This window comes from Schistocerca nitens, chromosome 9 (assembly GCF_023898315.1).
Source record: "Schistocerca nitens isolate TAMUIC-IGC-003100 chromosome 9, iqSchNite1.1, whole genome shotgun sequence".
Classification (NCBI taxonomy): domain Eukaryota; kingdom Metazoa; phylum Arthropoda; class Insecta; order Orthoptera; family Acrididae; genus Schistocerca; species Schistocerca nitens.
In genome coordinates, this window is record NC_064622.1 from 66,325,009 (window position 1) to 66,350,439 (window position 25,431).

The 25,431-nt window shown below is 41.9% G+C and overlaps 1 protein-coding gene across 1 annotated transcript in view; it reads right to left on the minus strand.

The window, feature by feature from the left end:
- The window catches only part of LOC126204006 (uncharacterized), a 127,509-nt gene that overhangs the window by 47,525 nt on the left and 54,553 nt on the right, over positions 1 to 25,431 (minus strand). The window contains exons 2-3 of the mRNA XM_049938436.1: positions 307 to 433; positions 7 to 151 (exon numbers count right to left, since the gene is read on the minus strand). Coding sequence (XP_049794393.1) covers positions 7 to 151; positions 307 to 410 — 249 coding nt within the window. The 5' untranslated portion in view covers positions 411 to 433. The remainder of the gene's footprint in view (positions 1 to 6; positions 152 to 306; positions 434 to 25,431) is intronic.

Genomic DNA, 25,431 nt, shown 5'->3' on the forward strand with positions numbered 1-25,431 from the left:
ACTGACCTCATAGCCATTCCACAGCTTTTCATATTTAGTAACTATATTTTGATACCTTTCTGTTTGTTCTTCAGTTCTTATTTGTTCAAGAGTCACCTGCTTTTTGAGGTCACATCGTAGCTTTTCCACCAAAAGGGATGAATCGTTCGTGCTATAACATTTAATACAAGAAAACTTAGAGTACATGTAAGCACACAAAGTGGTTGGAAAGAATAAACACTTGTTTAAGGTAACATGGTATTCTGATTTAAAAAGTAACAAGATAGCCAACACATTTCTGATATGTCACATTGTGAAAAGTTTTACCTTTGAATACTATTCTCCACAATTCTCTGTCTGTTGAGAGTTGCTTTAATATCTTCTCTATAGGTACTTAACTGTTCTTCAGTAGCTTTAATTTCGGCACGCATTTTCTGCAGTACATCCCGCAGATCTTAAAAATGAGAATATCATACCTGTTACTCAAATAAAGAAGAAAGTATGATGCAAAGAAAATGGAAACCAAATAATTTTACTTTAAAGAGCCCCTTTACTGTATTAGTGATTTATGTTTACATTTCATATTCAATTTCTTCATATACTCCATAAGTCATCCACAATAATCATTTTTGTATGCCAAATATATAGTCAGTTACTATTTAGGATATTTTTTTTTAATTTGCTTCCACTGTCCACAGAGAAAAACATATAGTAAAGTTGGTGACAACTATACAATTGGCATCTATCACAGAGTATTACTAGCCATAATCCGATTATTATCAGTAGAAACAACTATACAATTGGCATCTATCACAGAGTATTACTAGCCATAATCCGATTATTATCAGCAGAAACAAAACTGGCATCCTATGGATCAGAGAGTGGAATGTCAGATCCCTTAATCGAGCAGGTAGATTAGAAAATTTAAGAAGGGAAAGGTATAGGTTACAGTTGGATATAGTGGGAGGTAGTGAAGTTTGGTGGCAGGAGGAACAGACCTTCTGGTCAGGTGAACACAGAGTGATAAATACAAAATCAAATATCGGTAATGCAGGAGTAGGTTTAATAACGAATAAAAAGATGGAACATGGATAAGCTACTACTAACAGCATAGTGAACACATTATTGTAGTCAAGATAAACACGAATCCCATACCCAATACAGCAGTACAAGTTCATATGCAAAGTAGCTCCGCAGAGGATGAAGTGATTGAAGAATTGTATGAAGAGAGAAAAGAAATTATTCAGATGGTTAAGGGAGACAAAAATTTAATAGTCATAGGGGACTGGTATTTGATAGTAGGAAGAGGAAGAGAAGGAAAAATAGCAGGTGAATATGGAGTGAGGGAAAGGAAAGAAAGAGGAAGCCACATGGTAGAATTTTGCACTTGGCTTAAGAATCATGAAAGGAGGTTGTACCCATGGAAGAGTTCTGGAGACATCAGAAGGTTTCAAATTGATTATATAATGGCAAGACAGAGATTTAAGAACCAGATTTTAAATTGTAAGACATTTCCAGGGGCAGATATGGACTCTGACCGCTATTTATTGGTTATGAATGGAAAATTAAAACTGAAGAAACTGGAGGCAGATATGGACTCTGGCCACTGTTTATTGGTTATGAATGGAAAATTAAAACTGAAGAAACTGGAAAAAGTTAAGGATTTAAGAAGCTGGAACCTGGATAAACTGAAAGAACCAGAGGCTGAAGAGAGTTTCAGAGGGAGCATTAGGAAACGATTGACAAGAACAGGGGGAATGAATATAGTAGAAGAAGAATGGGTAGCTTTGAGAGATAAAGTAGTGAAGGTGGAAAAGGATCAAATAGGTAAAAATACAAGGCCTAGTAGAAATCCTTGGCTAACACAAGAGATATTGAATTTCAATGATGAAAGGAGATAGTTTAAAAATGCAGCAAATGAAGCAGGCGAAAGGGAACAGAAACGTTTAAAAAATGAGATTGACACGAAGTGCAAAATGGCTATGCAAGAATGGATAGAGGACAAATGTAATGGTTTAAAAGCATTTTTCACTAGAGGAAAGATAGATACTGCCTGCAGGAAAATTAAAGAGACCTCTACAGAAAAGGGAAACAGCTGTGTAAATATCAAGAGTGCAGTTGGAAAATCAGTCCTAAGCCAAGAGGGGAAGGCAGAAAGCTGGAAAGATTATATAGATGATCTATAACAGGGAGATATACTTGAGGGCAATATTATGGAAATGGAAGATGGCACAGATGAAGATGAGGTGGGAGATACGGTACTTTGTGAAGAATTTGACAGAGCAATGAAAGACCTACATCAAAACAAGGACCCAGGAGTTGACAACATTACGTCAGAACTACTGATAGCTTTGGGAGAGCCAGCCATGACGAAATTGTCCCAGCTGGTGTGCAAGATGTATGAGACAGGTGAAATACCTTCAGATTTCAAGAAGAATATAATAATTCCCATTCCAAAGAAAGCAGATGCTAACAGGTGTGAAAATTACCGAACTATTAGTTTAATATGTCACACTTGTAAAAGACTAGTACAAATTCTTTACAGAAGAATGGAAAAAATGGTAGAAGCCAACCTCAGGGAAAATTATTTTGGATTTCAGTGACCCTGTGACTTACCTTAGAAGATAGGTTAAAGAAAGACAAATCTACGTTTGTAGAATTTGTAGACTTAGAGAAAGTTTTAGACAATGTTGACTGGAATACTCTCAAATTCTAAAGGTGGCATGGGTAAAATACAGGGAGTGAAAGGCTATTTACAATTTTTACAGAAACCAGATGGCAGTTATTATTATAAGAGTCAAGGGGCATGAAAGGGAAGCAGTGATTGAGAAGGGAGAGAGAAAGGGTTGTAGCCTATCTCTGATGTTAGTCAATTTGAGTATAGAGCAAGCAGTAAAGGCAACAAAAGAAAAATTTGGAACAGGAATTAAAATCCTGGGAGCAGAAATAAAAACTTTAAGGTTTACCAATGACACTGTGATTCTGTCAGAGACAGCAAAGGACTTGGAGGAGCAACTGCAAGGAATGGATAGTAACTTGAAAGAAGAATACAATATGAACACCAACAGAAGCAAAACAAGGCAAATGGAATGCAGTTGAATTAAATCAGGTGATGCTGAAGGAATCAGATTAAGAAATGAGACACTTAAAGTAGCGGAAGAGTTTTGTTACTTGGGCAGCGAAATACGTGATGGTGGTCAAATGTAGACTGGCAATCGCAACAAAAGCATTTATGAAGAACACTGAGTATGGACTTAAGTGTCAAAAGTCTTTTCTTGGAGTGTAGCCGTGAATGGAAGTGAAAGATGGATGATAAATAGTTTAGACAGGAAGAGAATAGAAGCTTTTGAAATGTGTGCTACAGAAGAACGCTGAAGCTAGATGGGTAGATCACATAACTAATGAGGAAATACTGAACAGAACTGGAGGGAAAAGAAATTTGTGGCACAACCTGACTAGAAGAATAGGTCAGTTGGTGGGACACATTCTGAGACATCAAGGGATCACCAATTTCGTACTGGAGGGAATCATGGAGGGTAGAAATCATAGAAGGAGACCAAGAGATGAATACAGTAAAAAGATTCAGAAGGATGTAGGTTGGAGTAGTTACTTGGAACTGAAGAGCCTTGCACAGGATAGAGTAGCATGGAGAGTTGCATCAAACCAGTCTTTGGACTGAAGACAACAACAATAGCCCTATTATTGATGGTATATATATGATGATGTGACTTACCAAACGAAAGCGCTGGCAGGTCGATAGACATACAAACAAACACAAACATACACACAAAATTCAAGCTTTCGCAACAAACTGTTGCCTCCTCAGGAAAGAGGGAAGGAGAGGGAAAGACGAAAGGATGTGGGTTTTAAGGGAGAGGGTAAGGAGTCATTCCAATCCCGGGAGTGGAAAGACTTACCTTAGGGGGAAAAAAGGACGGGTATACACTCGCACACACACACATATCCATCCACACATCCATCTTTGCCTCTGCACTTCCGCCTCGACTGACATCTCTCCCAGGATTGGAATGACTCCTTAACCTCTCCCTTAAAACCCACATCCTTTCGTCTTTCCCTCTCCTTCCCTCTTTCCTGAGGAGGCAACAGTTTGTTGCGAAAGCTTGAATTTTGTGTGTATGTTTGTGTGTCTATCGACCTGCCAGCGCTTTCGTTTGGTAAGTCACATCATCTTTGTTTTTAAGATATATTTTTCCCACATGGAATGTTTCCCTATATATATATATAATCCCGGGAGCGGAAAGACTTACCTTATGGGGAAAAAAGGACAGGTATACACTCGCACACACACACACACCCACATATCCATCCACACATATACAGACACAAGCAGACATATTTAAAGACAAAGAGTTTGGGCAGAGATGTCAGTCGAGGCGGAAGTGAAGAGGCAAAGATGATGTTGAATGACAGGTGAGGTATGAGTGGCGGCAACTTGAAATTAGCGGAGATTGAGGCCTGGTGGGTAACGGGAAGAGTACTGTCATTCAACATCATCTTTGCCTCTTCACTTCCGCCTCGACTGACACCTCTGCCCAAACTCTTTGTCTTTAAATATGTCTGCTTGTGTCTGTATATGTGTGGATGGATATGTGTGTGTGTGTGTGTGTGTGTGCGAGTGTATACCTGTCCTTTTTTCCCCCAAGGTAAGTCTTTCCGCTCCCGGGATTGGAATGACTCCTTACCCTCTCCCTTAAAACCCACATCCTTTCGTCTTTCCCTCTCCTTCCCCTCTTTCCTGATGAGGCAACAGTTTGTTGCGAAAGCTTGAATTCTGTGTGTATGTTTGTGTTTGTTTGTGTGTCTGTCGACCTGCCAGCGCTTTCATTTGGTAAGTCACATCATCTTTGTTTTTAGATATATTTTTCCTACGTGGAATGTTTCCCTCTATTTTAAATAAATAAATATATATATATATATATATATATATATATATATATATATATATATATATATATATATATATATATATATAAAAGAAAGATGATGAGACTTACCAAACAAAAGCGCTGGCAGGTCGATAGACACACAAACAAACACAAATATACACACAAAATTCAAGCTTTCGCAACAAACTGTTGCCTCATCAGGAAAGAGGGAAGGAGAGGGAAAGACAAAAGGATGTGGGTTTTAAGGGAGAGGGTAAGGAGTCATTCCAATCCCGGGAGCGGAAAGACTTACCTTAGGGGGAAAAAAGGACAGGTATACACTCGCACACACACACATATCCATCCACACATACACAGACACAAGCAGACATATTTAAATATGTCTGCTTGTGTCTGTGTATGTGTGGATGGATATGTGTGTGTGTGCGAGTGTATACCTGTCCTTTTTTCCCCCTAAGGTAAGTCTTTCCGCTCCCGGGATTGGAATGACTCCTTACCCTCTCCCTTAAAACCCACATCCTTTCGTCTTTCCCTCTCCTTCCCTCTTTCCTGATGAGGCAACAGTTTGTTGCGAAAGCTTGAATTTTGTGTGTATATTTGTGTTTGTTTGTGTGTCTATCGACCTGCCAGCGCTTTTGTTTGGTAAGTCTCATCATCTTTCTTTTAGATATATTTTTTCCACGTGGAATGTTTCCCTCTGTTATATATATATATATATATATATATATATATATATATATATATATAACAGAGGGAAACATTCCACGTGGAAAAAATATATCTAAAAAGAAAGATGATGAGATGATGAGACTCTTCAGGCAGAATGGTTGAAGGGGTAGGAAGAGGGGTGAAGGAAAAGGACTGGAGAGGTCTAGGAAAAGGGGTAGAATTGGTAAGTCTCATCATCTTTCTTTTTATATATATATATATATATATATATATATATATATATATATATATATATATATATATATATATATATATATATATATATATATATATATCCCTTTCTGAGAACTGGCTTCTCTGGCCATTTATAGGTTTTATTTCAAATTGAAACCAAGAATGTGATGTTATTTTTATCTACTCATCAAATGGCAGCAGGAGAACTTGGTTTCAAAAGAATATATAAAATTAAATTGGATAGAATAAAAAATCTACTCGCCAAGCAGTAACAGAACGCATGCATAAAAGAGGGTTGTAATTAGGCAAGCTTTTGGAGACAGTGACTCCTTCAGGCAGAATGGTTGAAGGGGTAGGAAGAGGGGTGAAGGAAAAGGACTGGAGAGGTCTAGGAAAAGGGGTAGATTTTGAGAAAGTCATCCAGAAACGCAGGTCATGGGACACTGCATCAGATGAGATTTGAAAACCTGAGAGCTTAAAGGTGGAAGATAGGATAATATGCAGAGAGAGATTACTGTATAAAAAACATCATGTGTGAGGTAATAAGAGTGAAAAGCTAAGTGCATTGTACAAAACAGAGGTGGGCGGTGAAAAATAGACAGGTAAGACAATGAAAGATGTAGAAAAATAAGACGGAGTGAAGAAAAGAGAACTCTCAGAACTCCACAGGTGGAAACTAGTGCTACAACATGTCCTTGGTTCTCGCCACCCACCTGGTCTTAATTTACATTAGTTTCTTCCATCTCATCACTTCTTCACAGTAACTACTTTTTTTTTTCGCTCTGTTTTAGTTTTCTACATCTTTCATTGTCTTACCCATCTATTTCTTGCTACCCCCCCCCCCCCCCCACCTCTGTTACATACGATACACTTACGTTTTCACTCTTATTAACACATGCATGATATTTAAGCAGTAATATCTGTCTTGCATATTACCCTGTCTTCCACCTTCAAGCTCTCAGGTTTTCAAATCTCGTCCGATGCAGTCCCCAAGAATCAGACTTTCCTTCTCATCCTGAGTGGTAAGTCTCCCCTGACTCACGGTTCTGGCTGACTTTCCTGAAATCTATCCCTTTTCCTAGACCTCTCCGGTCCTTTTTCTGCACCTATCTTCCTGCCCCTTCAACTCTTCTGCCTGAAGAAGGAGCCACTGGCTCCAAAAGATTGCCTAATTACAACCCTCTTTTATGTGTCTGTTCTGCCACTGCTTGATTAGGCCCATCAGCCTGTGGCAGTAGATGTGCTTCAAGTTTGGTGTATATCCTTTGGGAAGGAGGTTGCATCTCTGACTTGTGAGGCAAACTTCCCCTTTTCTCAGGTACATGCACGCAAACAGTCTCTTTTCTTTGCATGATTTAATGACAAATGTATGTTCACAAGTTGTGAGTAAATTTTGGATCTCATTGAGCATTCTTATATGCCTGTTGTTTATTGTGTTTGAAATACCCACAATTGGTAGCACCAACAAGAAAATGGACACCAAGAGGAAGATTAACTGAGAGTCAACACTGCCTACAGCCACCAAAATGTCTTACAGGACAGCAATATGAAGACAATTTCAGTGCAGATTTTGACATTCCTATGCAAGGAGCTCCAAACAGTGGATGACCTTCCATAGTGGTCACAAGCTTTTCACCCATCACTAACAGTGTCTCAGCCATGGCTTGAAGCAAAAAAGGAACTTCTGCCATATTTAGTGCAGCAACCAGAATTATGGCCTCTTATGCTGGAACTTTCTTTCACCGCATATGGCATTTTAAGTAACTATACGCAGTTTGTACTAACAATTAATGCAGTGGACTCTGATGTATTGGTTTTGCTGTCAGACATTATTCAGAACAGGCTAGTGCAGAATAAGTACCAACATCTAAAAACCACTTCATTAAACAGGGTCTGCAAATCGGATGATCAGTGATCCTACAGTGAACAAGTTGTTAATAAAGCACCACCCAATTTTTGGCACCATGTACATGTTATCATTAACGAAACAGACATAGTGATTGCAACTCTACATCAATACGGTAAAGCCAGTTGTCACTTCCAGTTAAAACAGTGATGATTACAAGTGACAAATATGACATTCATTCCCTGTTGGATGTTGCTGAAAAAGTCTACTGCTTACTTCAAAATAACAATATATGTGTTGTGACGCAGTTATATGCTGATGTCATCAAGGCAACAATCTCCACCATCATACAAGCAATTTCAGACTTTACAGCAACCTGTAGACACATTCAGACACCAAATGACTGAGAAGAAAGACAGAATGAGAGCTTGTGCCCTTCAAGAAAACGCTGCCTCAAGGCAATTAGCACCAAAATGTAAAAAACAGCATGGGGAGTAACACCTGCCAGTGTGTTGGTATCACAACCAGTTCAGAGCCCAGGCTAGGAAGGGCAGCATACCTCTTGTGCATATCCAGATTAGGACAACAGCCAGTTTTAGGCACGATTGCTCACAAGAGCGTTAAACAAGCACCTACCAGTCAATGCTTGGGATGTCACCAGCAGTGACAACAGAGACAACATCAAAGCTACTGCCACACCAGCCATCATAATAAACCAGCAGCCAAGTGTCATTTTCCTTTCCAGCAGCCCACACCAAATAACAAGAAATATTGGCACTGTCAGTACTTGTTGTAATGGATCTGGGAGACGTTATTTTTTTTACTGTATTTGTCGATACCAAATTGTAAATGTCTTTTTTATACTTTTTGTCAGAATGTATTGTAATTTGCCTTATTATATGTTAATTTACTTATATTTTTGAGAGTGAAAGCATATTGATTACTATTAGTAAATGTATCGAAGAATAGCAAAGAGATTGATTACAAGTGGAAGCTCGTGTGTTGTGTAAAATATCTTTGACGCTGGAGTCGTCTTTGACTACAGTCAGTCGGCAGCTAACTCTCGGTGTGTGTTGACGGAAGAACAATGTGAAGGTCGCCGTCGTAAATAATTGTGAATTATGTTACTATTTTTTTTGTATTAACCATAAAAAAAGAAACTACATTTGAAGAAATGGTATTTGAAACACCAAAATGAGGCAAACACATTGAACCACGTCTTTTCTGCAGCCGACAAAGATGCATTGTGGAATCATACTTAGACAACTGAAGCCAAGATTAATATTGCCTTGCAAACGTCTAACGGAAAAGGTACTGTCACGAAATATGGCAAATTTAAGTAAATAAAAAATAGTGACCATATTTTCAACTTGTGTCTTAGCCGGGATACAAATATTTCATTCTGGCTATCCAACGCACCTGAGCCAAGCTAGTGTTTTCCATGGATTGAGACATTTGTATGGAGGTAATGCACTGTGTACATAGCTGGTGGCCTGCGCTTCAAGCATGACCATTTTACCAACAAGAGAGAGAGAGAGGCGCGTGGCTCAATACTGCCCACAGTTTGCTTACCTCCACATTCAGTGGGTGCAGAACAACAGTGGACTTAGGATTCCAACGATCATTAGACTGGTCTTTTGTGTTAGCTGAAGGGTCTGATACCATTTTGAGCACAAATTTCTTGCATTATTATGTACTTATGTACAGCACAACTCTGGCTTAGAAATGAAATGATTGGCGCGCATCTACATCTACATCCGTACTCTGCAAGCCACCTGACGGTGTGTGGCAGAAGGTACTTTGAGTGCCTCTATCAATTCTCCCATCTATTCCAGTCTCGTATTGTTTGTGGAAAGAAAGATTTTTGGTATGCCTCTGTGTGGGCTCTTAATCTCTCCGATTTTATCCTTATAGTCTCTTCGCAAGACACGCGTAGGAGGGAGCAATATACTGCTCGACTCCTCAGTGAAGGTATATTCTCGAAACTTCGACAAAAGCCTGTACTGAGCTACTGAGCGTTTCTCTTGCAGAGTCTTCCACTGGAGTTGGAGTTTATCTATCACCTCCGTAATGCTTTCGCGATTATTGAATGATCCTGTAACAAAGCACGCTGCTCTCCGTTGGATCTTCTCTATCTTTTCTATCGACCCTATCCGGTATGGATCCCACACTGGTGAGCAGTATTCAAGCAGTGGGTGGACAAGTGCACTATAACCTACTTCCTTTGTTTTTGGATTGCATTTCCTTAGGAGTCTTCCAATGAATCTCAGTCTGGCATCTGCAATTAATTTTATATGGTCATTCCATTTTAAATAACTCCTAATACCTACTCCCAGATAATTTATGGAATTAATTGCTTCCAGCTGCTGACCTGCTATATTGTAGCTAAATGATAAAGGATCTTTCTTTCTATGTATTCACAGCACATTACACTTGTCTACATTGAGATTCATCTGCCATTCCCTGCACCATGCATCAATACGTTTCAGATCCTCCTGCATTTCAGTACAATTTTCCAATGTTACAACCTCTCGATATACTACAGCATCATCCGCAAAAAGCCTCAGTGAACTTCCGATGTTATCCACAAGGTCATTTATATATATTGTGAATAGCAACGGTCCTACGACACTCCCCTGCGACTCTTCAATCCAATCACACAATTGGTCTGATAGTCCATATGCTCTTACTTTGTTCATTAAATGCATTTTGGCAAGGTTTCCAAAACCAGCACCATGTCCCTTACTAACCCCATCAAATGTCATACTTCAGCAACAAAACAAACAATGTTGCACCACCTCATACAGTGCTTACAAATGCAGAAGGGTTGTAATTTGATCCTCCAGAATATACTCCTGACAATCTTTCACAGTTGAGGAATAACTGCCATATTTTGCAGTCTAGTGCTTACGATCAGGAGCTGCTTGCAATATACAAAGAAATTTGTCATTTCCACCCATATGTGGAAGCAAGACCATTTGTAATTTATACAGACCACAAGCCCATTACTTTTGCCTTTTGCCTTCAGAAGGCCTAAGGAGACACCTTCCTCAAAAATTAGAATTTATTGTGTGAATTCCTAAGGGGCCAAACTGTGGAGGTCTTCGGTCCTTTTAGAATTTATTAAGCAGTTTACCATAGATGTGAGACATGTGAATGGAGCTGATAACAAGGTGGGCGAGTGGTTTTTGAGGCTCAGCAGAATTTCCTACAAAACTGATTGTGACAAATCAACATCAGCATAAGCCAAGGTTAGAAGAAGTTGTGAAAAATGGAGATGTAAGAATGAAGCTCAAGAGCTGTCTTTAAAGGGATCAAAATCATCATTTTCGTGTGGTATCTCTAAAAAACCTCCTAGACAATTCACACCTACTGTTTTTTGCAGCAAGTGTTCAGCTCAGTGTACAGTCTTGCTCACCCTGGAGCTAATAGCATAAGAAAAACTTGCCAAGGACAGGTTCATTTGGCAGAGTATTAAAAACGACTGTCACGCATGGACTACAGCATATGTGGTATGTCAAGTAGCAAAAGTCAGCCTCCATGTACATAAGACAATACATCATTTTCCTAAAACCTCACAGCTTTTTTCCCCACGTACGCACTGAATTAGTGGGCCTGCTGCCTCCTACGAAGGAGTTCTGATATATCTTCACGGCAACTACCAATATACTTGTTGGTCTGAAACTCCTCTGATTACAGACATTTCTGCAACAACAAAGACATTCCTTACAATGTAAATCACTCAGTTCAGCTGCCCGGCATATGTCACAATGGACCAAAGACAACAATTGTGTCAGTGTTATTTTGTGAATTTGCTAAGTTGTGTGGTTTCCACCACCATCACACAACTACTTGCGACCCAGCTAATAACAAGATGGAGCAGGGCTGACACAGGACACTAAAAGCAGTGCTTATGTGCCACAACAGAACCTGGATGGCAGAATGACCATCAGTGTCACTCAACTTTTGCATGCAGCCAAGCTGGATATCAGTGCATCATCGGCCAAGATGGTCTAGGGGGAAACATTATAGCTTCTATCAGAATTTTTCAAGCCAGATCAGTGCACATCTATGCAGAAACAGCTGTTTCTACTGCAGCATGTGAAACCTCCAATCACTAAGCTTCACTGTAAACCAGCATTCTGCCCTGGAGAAGCCAACATTTTTATCCATTAAAGGACTGAGTTTATTTGGTGGAAGAGACCAAACAGTGAGGACAGACACTGTTCTCACACTGCTGCAACTGTCTTACCCTGGCCCTTACAAACTTTTAGCATGTAATGAGCATGAACCATTTACTTGTAACACACCAACAACCTACCAATTCAGCACTAGTCCCATTCACCACCACGTGCGACAAGTGACATCATTAAACTGCAGCAATGCCTACACCGCCCATGCCTAGCCACAACACCATTTGAGTTCAAAAGTCCCCACTGCCTATTCATGGACCAGCCGTCAAGTTCACCACAAATTATACATTCCTGGAGTTCTGCTCTACTGGCAAAGAGGACAGTTGTGGGGAAGTAGATGTGTTTTGATTTTGGTGTATAATCTCTGATGGACACACTGGATCTCTGTGACTTGTGAAGCAAACTTTCAGTTTTAACTGGTATATGAATGGTCCCTCTCTTTTGGTATGAGTTAGTGAGGAACAGATATTTGCAAGTTGTGAATGAGTTTTAGTTCTCATTTAGCATTCTTATATGTGTTATTTATTGTGGTTGAGATACCCTCTCGAAAGTCTGATCAGGCATTCTACGTATTTTAAATTATATTCACTGTGACAAGCATGTTATAAGTTATGTCTGATAGAGAATCCAGCATTTATGAATTACCGTCACATAAATAGTACAGGAAAGGACAAATTTATATTCATTCCCGATAAGTGCAATATTTAAGACCAATTACATGCAAGTAGATTTAAATTATGAGCAGTAGCATCAATGAACACGAGGGAAAGGTTGGAAGAGGGAGATAAAAAGGAATATGATAAAACAACAGTGATGAAGTGGTGTGAGCTATTGACAAATGACAAGATAAAGAAGCATAACACGGAGAAGATGAGAGCTATTACTTTACTGTCTGATAGAGGTTTTTTTCCCTTTTTTTGGGGGGGGGGGAGGGGAGGAGGGAGGGGGGAGCTACAATGTTGACAAAAGGAAGCATTTCAGCTTTTTCATAAAGGCAACTGCACACTAAATGGTGCACAGAATGCAGGGTAGCTTGCTCAAGATAGCAGCAACATACGAGTTTGGGAATACAAAATTTTATGGATGGGAACAGCTAGGACACTGGATGAGTGAGACTTTGTGTTTCACTTATGATGAGATGGTGGGTCTTAATCTCTAATGGGAGTACTGGGCTTGCATGTGCACTGAGAAGCCAGTGCAGTATGCATAGTCATGTAGCTTATCAGGCAGCATCTCAGCTAGGCATATAAAGCACTGGAATGGTCAAACTGCAGATGTGACTCTCACAGTCATTCATGGTTAGCTCTACCTGTCTAGGAATTTCACTAGGTATTCGTGTTGCATTGAGTTACATGAGTGATTGCACAAGTTTACATTTCACATCCTGTGGGAGATGTGAACAGGCCCTTGGGTGTCACCTGTTCACATCTTCCGAGCAGCAAGTTACATATTCAGCTTTTCCTGTGTTTTCCTAGTAGTACATTTCTTAAATTTTTATTTAAGAGGTTTAATCTCGTGTTTTGTAACTGAGAATGTAAATTCCATCACTCTTTAGTGCAGCAGCTGCTCATTTGTTTTGGTTTGAAGGCAAGCATCCATTTGTTTAGTAAGCCAGTCAGCCAGATCCTCAACTGTAGCCTGTTTACATCTCCACAGCAGCAAGTTATGTATTTAGCTTTTTCCTGTGTTTTGCTAGTACTATATTTTTTACGTTTCATGCATGCTCTTTTGTTGGCAGTTTTCATTTCCTCTGAACAGCTAGCTGTACAGCTCATTAAAGCATAAGTGTCCATTGGTGACACATCTGGAGGGTAAAAAGTTATTTATCTTGGTTTCTCTCTGCTTTTATAGTTTATTTCTTCATTTAGTCTTGCTAGGGATGGATAGGATGTGTGCATGCTGTATGCATACAAAGGATGAGATTTCCTCAGTTCACAAACACTGAATGCATTTTTTGGCTACGCTCAGCTGCTTTCAGGCTGCTGTTCCAGGGTGTAGTGGTGGCTGAGAATCTGCCCTGTCATATGGGACATCTCAGATGTCAGTTGCTTGTCCCATGGGCTCTGCTGCTGACGCACCTCCTATTGTATCTGATGTGATGGATCTGCCCTCACAGCAGGGTGAGAGACAGGTGATAACATTTGTGTCACTCAAGACAAAGGGCCAATGTGGAGGCTTGACATCTGGCCTTGCCTATTTTCCCTGTGAGTGAACAGGTGGCGACTCCTTCAGCAGGGTCCAGACACACACACGTGGGCAGGGTTTGATGGTTATCAGGAGCTCCAGCATTAGGTGCGTTATGGAGCCCCTTAAAAGATATCATTCAGGGCTGGAAAGAATGCCAATGTCCACGCAGTGTCTGTCGTGGAGGAGAGAGGGGCATCATCCAAGATGTGAAGGTGGCCTTGCTTGCCACTATTGAGCATGCAGGATGCAGTTGTCTGCAAGTTGTAGCTCATATCGGCACCAACAATGGTTGTTGCACGTGTTCTGAGTCCATCCACAGCTCATATAGGCAGTTGACGGAGGTGGCCTCACACGCAGAGTGCAAGCAGAATTTGCAATTTGCAGCAATGTTTCCAGAATTGATCTGTGTCCTTTAGTTTGGAGCTGAGTGGAGGATCTAGATGTTGACTTTGGGATGCTATTGACTGCAGATTTCTGGACCTGCTATCAGGTGGGTAATTATAGGACTCCCTTTGATAGGTCAGGGGTGCACTACACAAAACAAGCGGCTACTTGTGGAGTGCACATGAGGGCTGTTTAAGCTAGGCCAGTAGCTTGAGGTACTCTGATGAACATTTGCCAGTTGATATGCAGATAGCAAAATCAGACCACGTTCAGAGTAAGGACACTTTGACTGTCAAAATTTTATCAGTGTACTGTTGAAGCATTCGTAATAAAGCTGCAACCCAGGAAAATTCTTGACTCAAATTATTCTTGGGACTGAGAGCTGGCTGAAACTTAAAGTGGAAAGCTCTGGGACATTTAGTGAGTCACAGAATGTACATCAGAAAGACAGATTAGATGCCATAGGAGGGGGGAGTGTATTAGATGCCATAGAAGAGGAAGTGTTCAATGGAGATGACAATGACAAAAATATTGTCTGTATTGAGGTCAAAACTAAGTGTAACAGTAAAGTCTTCTGGTCATGTGTAACAGGTCTAGGTGAAACCAAGCTAATTGTTGGATGTTTCTACTGGCCACCCAACTCCACTGTAACAATTCTAGATTCATTCAAAGAAAGTTTACGTTCAGTACCATATAAACACCTACATCATGCAATACTGGTTGGCATCTACTTCAACCTACTGAGTATAAACTAGGATGTCTATGGATTCATTGCAGGGGGTACAGATAGACAGTCTTGTGAAATACTTTTGAACATGTTTTCCAAAAACAGTCTTGAACAGCTAGTTTGGCAGCCCACATGCAATGGAAACATCTTGGACCTTGTAGCTACAAACAGGCCAGACCTTATCAATGACAGCAGTATAGAGATGGTGACTAGTAATCATGATGTTATCATAGCGACTATGGTTATGAAAGTTGGTGAATCTATCTAGAAGGCTAGGAGATCATTTCTGCCGGAAAGAGCAGATAAGCAGTTGTTAGCATCATACATAGACAATGAATTGACATCACTTAGTTCCAGTGCGATGGTCTTATAGAAATTATGGACAAAGTTTAAACAGATTTTAAATCATGCTCTGAAGAAATACGTGCCTAGAAAGTGGATTAATGATAGAAAAGACCCACCATGGCTTAACAATGAATTATGGAAAATGCTGAGGAATAAAGGCTGTTGCATTCTCAGTTCAAAAGAGAATGTGCAAATGATGACAGGCAAATGTTGATAGAGATTCGTGCGTCTGTGAAAAGATCTATGAGTGAAGCATACAACAACTAGAACTGTCCTACTTTAGCAAAATATCTGGCCAAGAAAGTTCTGGTCCTATGTAAAGTTGCTAAACACATCTAAGGCTTCCACCCAGTCACTCATTGACCGATCTGGTGTGGCAGTAGAAGATAGCAAAACAAAAGCCAAAGTTTTAAAAGAATTTGTTCACACAACATTCCATTGTTTGACCATATGGCCGATATAGTAATAAACATCCCTGGCACAGAGAAACAACTGAAACAGTTGAAAACAAGTCATCAAGTCCGAATGGAATCCGAATTCGGTTTTACGAAGTGTACTCTATGGCATTGACTCTTTACTTAGCTTGCATTTATTGTGAACTTTGACCCAGTGATAGTTCCATGTGATTCACCTCTCCGGGGGACCACCTTGACGAAGCACTGTCCGTGTTGGTGGAGAGGCTTGCGTATCCGCGGGAAGCTGAGGGCTATCCTGAAGGTAGAGGACCTACTGCCGGAAAGGCCTCAGCCGATGGATCAGACTAAGAGTGTCCCACAATGTCCCTTCTTCCCTATCCACTCCTAGTCCTACCCTAATCCCTGACCCAACCCAAGGTGTGATGCGATCCGTGCTGAGGGGTGTGTGGCACATGGGAAGATGTGTTGCAAACGGAGCCTCAGGGATACCGGGCGACCTTCCTGAGTAATTAACCTTACACCGTGCGGGGTATTCGTGGTGTGGACCTTCTAGATCCCCAAATCTCATGGGACCAACATGGACACGACTACAGGAAAAGAAAAGGAAACTGAGGGGCAAATTGAGACCTCAGATACCCAAACATCGGGGACTGAACTGATGGAAAGCACTTCCACTACTGAATCAGGGTCTAGACCTGAGCCAGAAGTGGGAACTGTAACCAAGAAGCTAGACCAGATTAAGATCAAAGGCTTGTCTGGGGCCTGAAGGAGGAAGCTACTCAGGGAACAGAGGGAAAAGGAAGGAAAAGAATGGCTTCCTAAACACAAATGGAGGGAAGTAAAGGGACTAGAACCCAAGACGCCCAGGAAAAAACTGTCTCAGGTTGAAGGGGACACGCAGACCCCCACAACGTCAAAGACAGGTAGTAAGCGGATAAGGGAGGAATCAAAGACTCCCTCCTCCGTGGATAAGCGAGTCCAGGAAAAACCGAAGCAAGAAATAGGGAAACAGACCTATAGTAATGCAGTATCGGTTTTTAGGATAGCAGTTATCCAGGAAGGTTATCCACTGGTGGCCATTACATCGCAGCAGGAGGAACTAGTACAGATGGCCCTCTTTGAAAAGATTGGGGGGGGGGGGGGGGGGGGGGATGCTGGCCCAGGTCCCAACTTTAGGAGGGTCTATTTAGATCGTGGTGCACTCTTTTTTGTCTGTGAGGGGGTGCACACAGTAGAATGGCTCAAGGACAAGGTGCCCATGATATCCACGTGGGAAGATGCGAAGCTGCTGGTCAACATGGCAGCGGAGCTTCTTAAGACCGCAAAGATATCATTATGGGTACCCAAGATCCTTAAGGAAGCCTCTCCCAAGACTCTGTTCGGGAAAATAGGGGCCCAGATCCCAAAAGTCCCGACAAAAGACTGGAGAGTGATTAACCAGAAGGTTGCTCCGGAAGGACGAACCCTGGTGGTGGAGGTTGGTGAGAAGTCCCTGAAGGCGATGCGGGAGCAGGACCTGAAACTGTTTTTAGGGTTCTTGCAGGTCACCGTCAGGGTTCTCAAAGACCTCAAAGATGGCAGTAAGACGGAGCCTGGAGGTGCTGCAGATTAATCTGCAGCACAGTAAAGGGGCCTCTGCTGCCCCGAGCCGCTGCCTGGGGAGACAGGAAGTGGACGTAGCCCTGATACAAGAACCCTATTTATACAAAGGGGGTGTATTGGGCCTCGGAGGCACTGGAGGTAAGCTGATCTATGCTAGAAATCTAAGAAACTCCAGAACATGCATCTATGTTACAAATGGCATTTCTTTCATGCCAATGATGGCTTTCTGCTCTAGGGACTTAGTGACCATCAAAATGCAGCAATGTGAGGAAGGTATCACGAGGGAAATTGTCTTTGCCTCAGCATACCTTCCTTACGAAGACAGTTCTCCCCCTCCCTTGGAGGTGGGGAGACTGGTAGAGACTTGCCATTGGCAAGGTGACCAACTGCTGGTGGGGTGCGACGCCAATGCCCACAACCTAGTGTGGGGCAACAAGGACACCAACAGTAGAGGTGAGTACCTTCTTGAATTCCTCTTAGCTAACAACTTAGAGGTCCTGAATAGGGGCAATGAACCTACTTTCAGTAATAGCAGAAGGGAAGAAGTAATTGACATTACATTTGGTTCCATGACGATGGGTAGCTATGTCAAACAACGGCATGTGGTGTTAGAGCCATCCTCATCGGACCACATGTACATTAAATTCCAAGGTTGAAAAGGGAATCAGGCAGACTATGACTTATAGAAATCCCAGAAAAACAGACTGGGAGACATACAGGAGGGACCTTGACTTAGGCTTATCAGAAATTAAAACCACGACAAGGAAGCCAGTAGAACTTGAGGAAGTAGTAGAGGCTGTTACCTCTGCCATAGTGACCTCATATCAGGACAACTGCACAATCACCGGGAAGTGCACAAATAGGAGTGTTCCTTGGTGGAATAACAAATTGGAAATTCAGAGAAAACAGGTACAGGACTGTTTAATATTGCAAGACGTAAAGGACAATGGGCTAAATATCGTGAGGCCCTTGTCAGTTACAATCTTGCAATAAGGCATGCAAAGGAGGCATCCTGGAAGGCATTCTGTGAGGAAGTGGAAGGCACAGCTGCACAAGCCAGACTTCACAAGATTCTCACTAGAGTACCAACTAATCCAGGAGGTACATTGAGGAAGGAGGATGGGGAATATACAAAGACAGCACATGAGACGCTGGAATTTCTCCTCAAAACTCACTTTCCTCAATATGCTCTGCCGGATAACACAGACCAGTATGTGACCCCAGAGAGACAACGGTTCTCAGACACTCAAAGAGAGGACTGGGAATCGGCCAAGGAGTGTGTGAACTTCAACAAAATCCAGTGGACGGTGGGAACATTCCAGCCGTTCAAGTCACCTGGCCCAGATGGAATTTTTCCAGCTCTCCTGCAACAGGCAGGAGGAAAGCTTATAACATTCCTAAGCAGGCTATTTAGGGTTAGCTTAGCAGTAGGAATCATTCCCAATGTTTGGAGGGTAGTGAAGGTTGTCGTCATTCTTAAGCCAGGGAGAATTGATCATACCAAGGCTGAGGATATGAGACCAATCAGTCTGTCCTTCTTCATTCTCAAAACATTGGAAAAACTGGTTAATGTATACATTGGGGAGAGGAGGCTATGTAGGGTCCCTCTACACCTGAACCAACAAGCATACCAACCAGGTAAATCATGTGAGACAGCTCTTCACCAACTAGTCAGGAAGGTGGAAAAAGCTCTTCACTTCCAAGAAATAGCCCTCTGCATCTTCCTGGATATCGAGGGGGCCTTTAGTAACACGACCTTCGATTCCATGGTAAGGGCAGCAGAGGTGTATGACCTGGGGACCACTAAATGTAGGTGGACCAGAGCCGTGCGTAGTGGAAGGAAGGTAGAGGCTACCATGATGAATGAAAAGATGGTAATTAAGACCACTAGAGGCTGCCCACAAGGAGGAGTTTTGTCTCCTCTATTGTCGAATCTAGTGGTGAACGAACTCATTGAGGAACTAAATTCCAGACAATGCTTCTGCCAAGGATACGCAGATGACCTTGTCACAGTAATACTTGGCAAATTCACTGACACAGTCAGGAATATGGCACAAGGAGGGTTGGGCATTGTGCAAAAATGGTGCATTAAACAGGATCTGAGAGTCAATCCTAAGAAGACTGTTGTGGTGCCATTTACGAAGAGACATATTCAGCATGCAAGTTGGAATCTAAAGCTCTTCGGTGAAACTCTACCTGTGAAGGGGACAGTGAAATATCAAGGAGTAACTTTGGATGAAAAGCTAACTTGGACCCCTCATATTAAGAGTATCTGCTCCAAGGCAAAAAGCACTTTAGTGAGTACTAGGAGGGCTTGTGGCAAAAACAGGGGCCTAAGCCCCAGGGGTATGCACTGGATATACACCACAGTGGTTAGACCTAGGATTTCCTATGGAGCCGTAGTGTGGTGGAAGAAGGTAGAACAGCGGGTTGCTACTAAAGAGCTTGCTAAGGTGCAGAGATTGGCCTGCTTAGCCATAACAGGCGGAATTAGCAGCACACCAACCGCTGTAATGGAAGCCATGCTGGATATTCCTCCACTTCACCTTTGGGTTAAGATGGAGGCAGCAGCTGGGGCATACAGACTTAAAACTGGCCAAAACTGGGTCTCATTCGGATATCCAGAATCACACACTAACATAGTGAGTGAGGTAAATATAGGTATGGCTGGGAAAATGCCCGCTGACTATATAATACCTCCGAACTGCTTCAACAAGCCTTACAACATAATGATTGGAAGTAGGGAGCAGTGGGAGAAAACAGTTCGACACTGTACGGGGAACATCGTTTGGTTCACCGATAGGTCAAAAACAGATCAAAGCGTTGGGGCAGGGTTGTACAGGGTTCAGCCAAGACTGGAGAGCAGCATCTCTCTAGGGAAACTGGCCTCTGTATTCCAAGCCGTAATTACTGCAATCAGGGCATGTGTGGAGGAGAATATGAGTAGGTGCTACAATGGCCATAGCATCTACTTCTATTCAGACAGCCAGGCAGCCCTGAAATCATCGGCAGCTCCTGCAACAAGATCTAAGATTGTTACAGATTGCCACAGGGCTCTGGTGGAGCTAGGGTGAAGCAATAGGGTGTACCTAGTGTGGGTCCCTGGCCACTCAGGGATCTGTGGCAATGAACAAGCCGATAGATTGGCTAGGATGGGGGCAACAACTCCATTTATTGGACCAGAACCTGTCTTGACAATCACTAAGGCTATGATCAAATCAGAACTACGGAACTGGCTTAGGAAACAGCATGTAGGATATTGGACCAAGGTCGATAAACAAAAACCTGGTAAGGTAATGATGCCCAAGCCATGTTTTAAAAGAAGCTCTGTAATCCTGGGATTGAACAGGAAAGAGATCAAACTCATGACTGGACTGATGACCAGCCATGGGAACTTCAAAAAACACCTACACACAATGGGTATAATGGAAGAGGACCCTAAATGTAGGATCTGTGATGAGGGTGAAGAAACGGCATCACACCTAATCTTTGAATGCATGGCATTGGAGAGTGAAAGATACAGAATCTTCGGGACAACTAGATCTGTAGAAATTGTGTCTAACAAAAAATTGGTAGAGGGACTCCTTGCATTATTTAAGGGCACTGGTTGGCTTTACTAGATATACAGGGAGCAATACCGCACAATAAAACTAGTTTCGGTGCGGGCTGTTTTAGCTCTCCTGTTAAAATCAAATCAAATCAAATCCATGTGATTCAAAACAGTGCAGGTGACTCTTGTATATAAGAAGGGCAAAAGAATGGACCCACAAAATTACTCACCAACATCCTTAACACTGGTTTGCTGCAGAAGTCTTGAACGTATTCTGAGTTTGAACATAATAAATCCTATAGACCTAAAACCTGATGTCCATGAATAAGGACGGTTTTAGAAAGCATTGCTCATGTGAAACTCAGCTTGCCCTTCCCTCACATGATATACTGCAAACTACGGATGATGGGAAACAGGAAGATTCCATACTTTGGTAATTCCATGTCAGCTGAATGCAGAAAAGTAACATTTTCAACCTGATCATCTCAGATTTCTTTTGGCTTTGGTGCATCGAGTGATCCAGACAAGAGATGGAAAACTGCCAATTGCAGAGATATATGACAATTGTGAAGAAAGATATAGGGTCTGCAAAGCTCAGAAATTGTGTGAAATTTACATGCATCTGTCTCTACATAAATTATTATAATTCTGGTTCTAATCCACCTACACCAATGAAACTTGAATCACTGAAAAGTTTTGCATTGGTAAGCAACATGACAGGTTTCTAAGAATTTTCACATTAATGGTCATTGACCTTAACCTCTGACACTCTACATTCAATTTTTTTTAAAAAAATATTGTATTGCTCCAATACATTACTATAAACATAGTAACTATCAAGCTCACACACAAAAGGTATCATGCTCAAAAATTTATTTTGTCAACTTCAGTACTCTATCAAAATGCAGAAACTAGTAGAAAAATGCGAAAACCAAATTATTAAAAAACACATTCAATAATTATTACAATTAACAAGTAATTGTTATAGCAAGAACAAACACAATTTACAGAACATAGTACTTTATAGAGCAACATGTACGATACAGGTTGTGTGTAGCATTGAGCACATTGATTTGACAACAGTAATACAGTGTAAAGAATAGGCTGAGCACTCGTTTGTGATTGCTTAATAATAATGCTGTTTGCTTGGCAGCTCACCAGAGCAGGCCAGGGGGCCAACCCAGTCCATAAGCAGGCCTGTGAACTGTATGAATGCATACTCTTTAAAATTGCGTGCATCATCAGTGAAGGTACATCAGTTCTCCCATTTCCTCTGAACAGCCAGCTGCACAGTTCATTAACACAAAAGTGTCAGCAGTGGCTGTGTAACAGTGGGTGTGCCCAGTAAAAACTTATGGTAGCATGCAACTTTACATAGAAATGCCTGCAGTTCCTTAATGTTGGTCGGCCTTGGCAAAACTGCAACTGCATCAACACGGTGACACAACAGCTTGACCCCGTGCAAGAAGCCTTGAAATCATAGGTACTCAATTGACAGCTGAAAAGCTAGAGATTTGGGAAGATTACACTTGAGACCAGCAGACTGCAAAACAGGAAACAGCGATTGGAGATTGCTAAGGTGGTCTTTGGTGAAAGAACTCGAAACTCGAGGTAATTGATGCAGCCAGGTACAGAGGCTGTCAGCTGTCCTAAAAAACACTGAAAACTTTCAGGTGCACTAGCAATGCCAAAGACAAGCATTGATATTGGTATAAGTTGAAAGGAGTATTGATAATGAGAAATCGCCCAGTGTTCTCATACACAGAGAGCTGGATGCACGCTTTCGACAAATCAGTCTTGAAAAACTAGTGGCCATAACAGGGCAAAGGATGTGTATCTATCATGGACTGTGACACTGAAGTCACCACAGAGACAAAGCTGTATAAGCTGAAAGGAGTATTGATAACAAGAAAGTGCTTAGTGTCCTCATGCACAGAGAGCTGGATGTATGCTTTCAACAAATCAGTCTGGGAAAAGTAGTGGCCACCTGACAATTTTGCAAGCAACTCATCAGGGCAGGGCAAAGGGTATGTATCTATCATGGACTGTGACACTGAAGTCACCATAGAGACAAAGCTTACTGGTTAGCTTCTTAACGGTAACCACTGGTGTAGCCCATTCAGTGAAAGAAATAAGCTGTACGACATTGAATGATGTCAAATGGTCTAATTCGGCCATGACAGAGTTGTGCAATGTGACAGGCACCTGTCGCACTTGGAGGGGGCGGCGGCGGGGGTGGAGGGGGGGGGGGCAAGGGCTAGTGGACTCTTTCATGGTAATGTGTGCCTGAAAACTGGTAGTACAACCTAGCCCAGGGAAAAACAGAGGTGAAAACTCATAGCAGAGGGACCCCAGTTGCTGCTACAGAACTTGATCTGACACTAAATTTACCTCATGGGCAATGGAAGAACTGAAAGCATTAAACACATCTAACCCAAACAGTTCTGCGGTACAGAAATGATCAACAATAAGGAAGATGAGAGGGCAAACAACAGACCTTTAAGAGACAGGAGTGGAGAACTGTTCTAAGACCAGAACCTGCTGTTTACTGTAGCTAAACAAGTTCTGTGAAACCTATGTGAGGACAGGGGAGTACAAGTCCCTTTATGTTTGTGCATTTACCAAAGTCACTGCTGCACTTGCGTCCACTTGCATTTTTAGCAGTTTATTAAACACACACAAGTCAATAAACAATTTCTTTGGGGAAACAGTCACTGTAGAGATACAATTTATGTCCATCGGTACTACTATATAGGCCATGTTGAAGAGGAGTTATAAACCGATGCAGTGTGGCCTTTCTTTCAACGCCTGTCACAAATAACACAATGCTTAGGGCATGCAGCATGCTTGTGTTTGGCGAAGCAGTACGAGCAAGATGGAAGGTGAGAATGCATCACTGCTGTGACACAGCCTGTTGCTGCTGTGGCCATAACCAATGCTGCCCAATGCGACATTGAGTTGAAGGTTGTACCACTACAACAGCTTCTGAGTCATCATAAACACTCGCAGCGTCCCTAAGAGGGGTTGTCTGAGCAACTTCCGATACCTCCCCCTTCGCCTGTGGCGAATGACACTTCAAAGGACTGTGCTATGTTGAGCACATCCATAAGCATCAGATTCTCCCATTGAAGTACTTTGGATTCTCACACTGAAGTGCTTTTCTGCAGACTTCCCTATCCAGGGCAAGATGAGTAATAACATCACACACCATGTGATCAGTGTAGGATTCGTGATGGGTACTAGTGACAAATTTATAACAGGGCCTACCCATGTAATTCTGCAGCCTAGGCTTTGTAACATTGGTTTGGGCGTTTCTGATAACAGTAAAATTCTACACGCACTGCAATGACATGTATTCTGTCTCAGTAATAGTCTGAGAGAAGTTTGCACATTTCATTAAATGATAAGCTGGCCAGTTCTTGCATACGTGCAAGTCGGCACAACAACTGATACATATGCAGCAAAAGCCAGGAAAGAAAGAAAGAAAGCCCTACACAGGTTTGCATCACCCATGCAAGAAACCTGGAAATGTTGGCATAACCATGTCTCTTAGGAGAAGCAGTCTTCAGCCAATTCATCATATGCCAGAAAGGGCGGTGGTTGCACTGATAGAAGAGAGTAACACAGACACCATTTGACTGAAAGTAGTGGTGAGAGCCTGCTGCTGTTCCATGAAAGCTTTCTGCTGGGTAGTGAGATGTTGGAGTATTTCTTCCATCAAAATGTTTGTCAGATGACTTAGCACTGATACTAACAAGTGGAGAAAATGTAGCCCTCACTTGTCACCAAGTTTGTTATAGCAAAAACAAACACAATGTATGGAACATAGTACTTCATAGAGCAACATGTAAGATACAGGTTGTGCATAGCACTGAACACATTGACTGGACGATAGTAACTGAGCTTAAAGACTGGGCTGAGCACTCATTTGCGATTGCTTAAATAATGCTGTTTCTTTGGCAGCTCACCAGAGAGCACTAGGGGACTGACCCAGGTGGCCTCTTATCAGCAGACCTGTAAACTACATGGATACACGCACTCTGAAATCGCGCGCGTCATGAGGGAAGGTACATGGGCAGTGTTGTATAAAAGTATGGCTCATACTACTGCAGTATTATTATGAGCCATATACAGAGTAGTTGCAAAGAAAAGGCAATACAAAGTGGTTACATCTTGTTTCGCAAGTCTCCAATTAAATCATTAATGTTCACCAGATATAATGCAAGGAGAGAGTATGTCCTTCCAGAAGGTGTCACTGGTTCCAGTCTTGTGAGAATGTCACGCCTTCTTATAACACAAGCGCCTGGTAGGGTAGGAAACACAAATGACTGAGATGGTCCATGTGGACCCAATAAGCTGGCCTGTATTTCATCCGTTTCTTCTTAAGTTTGT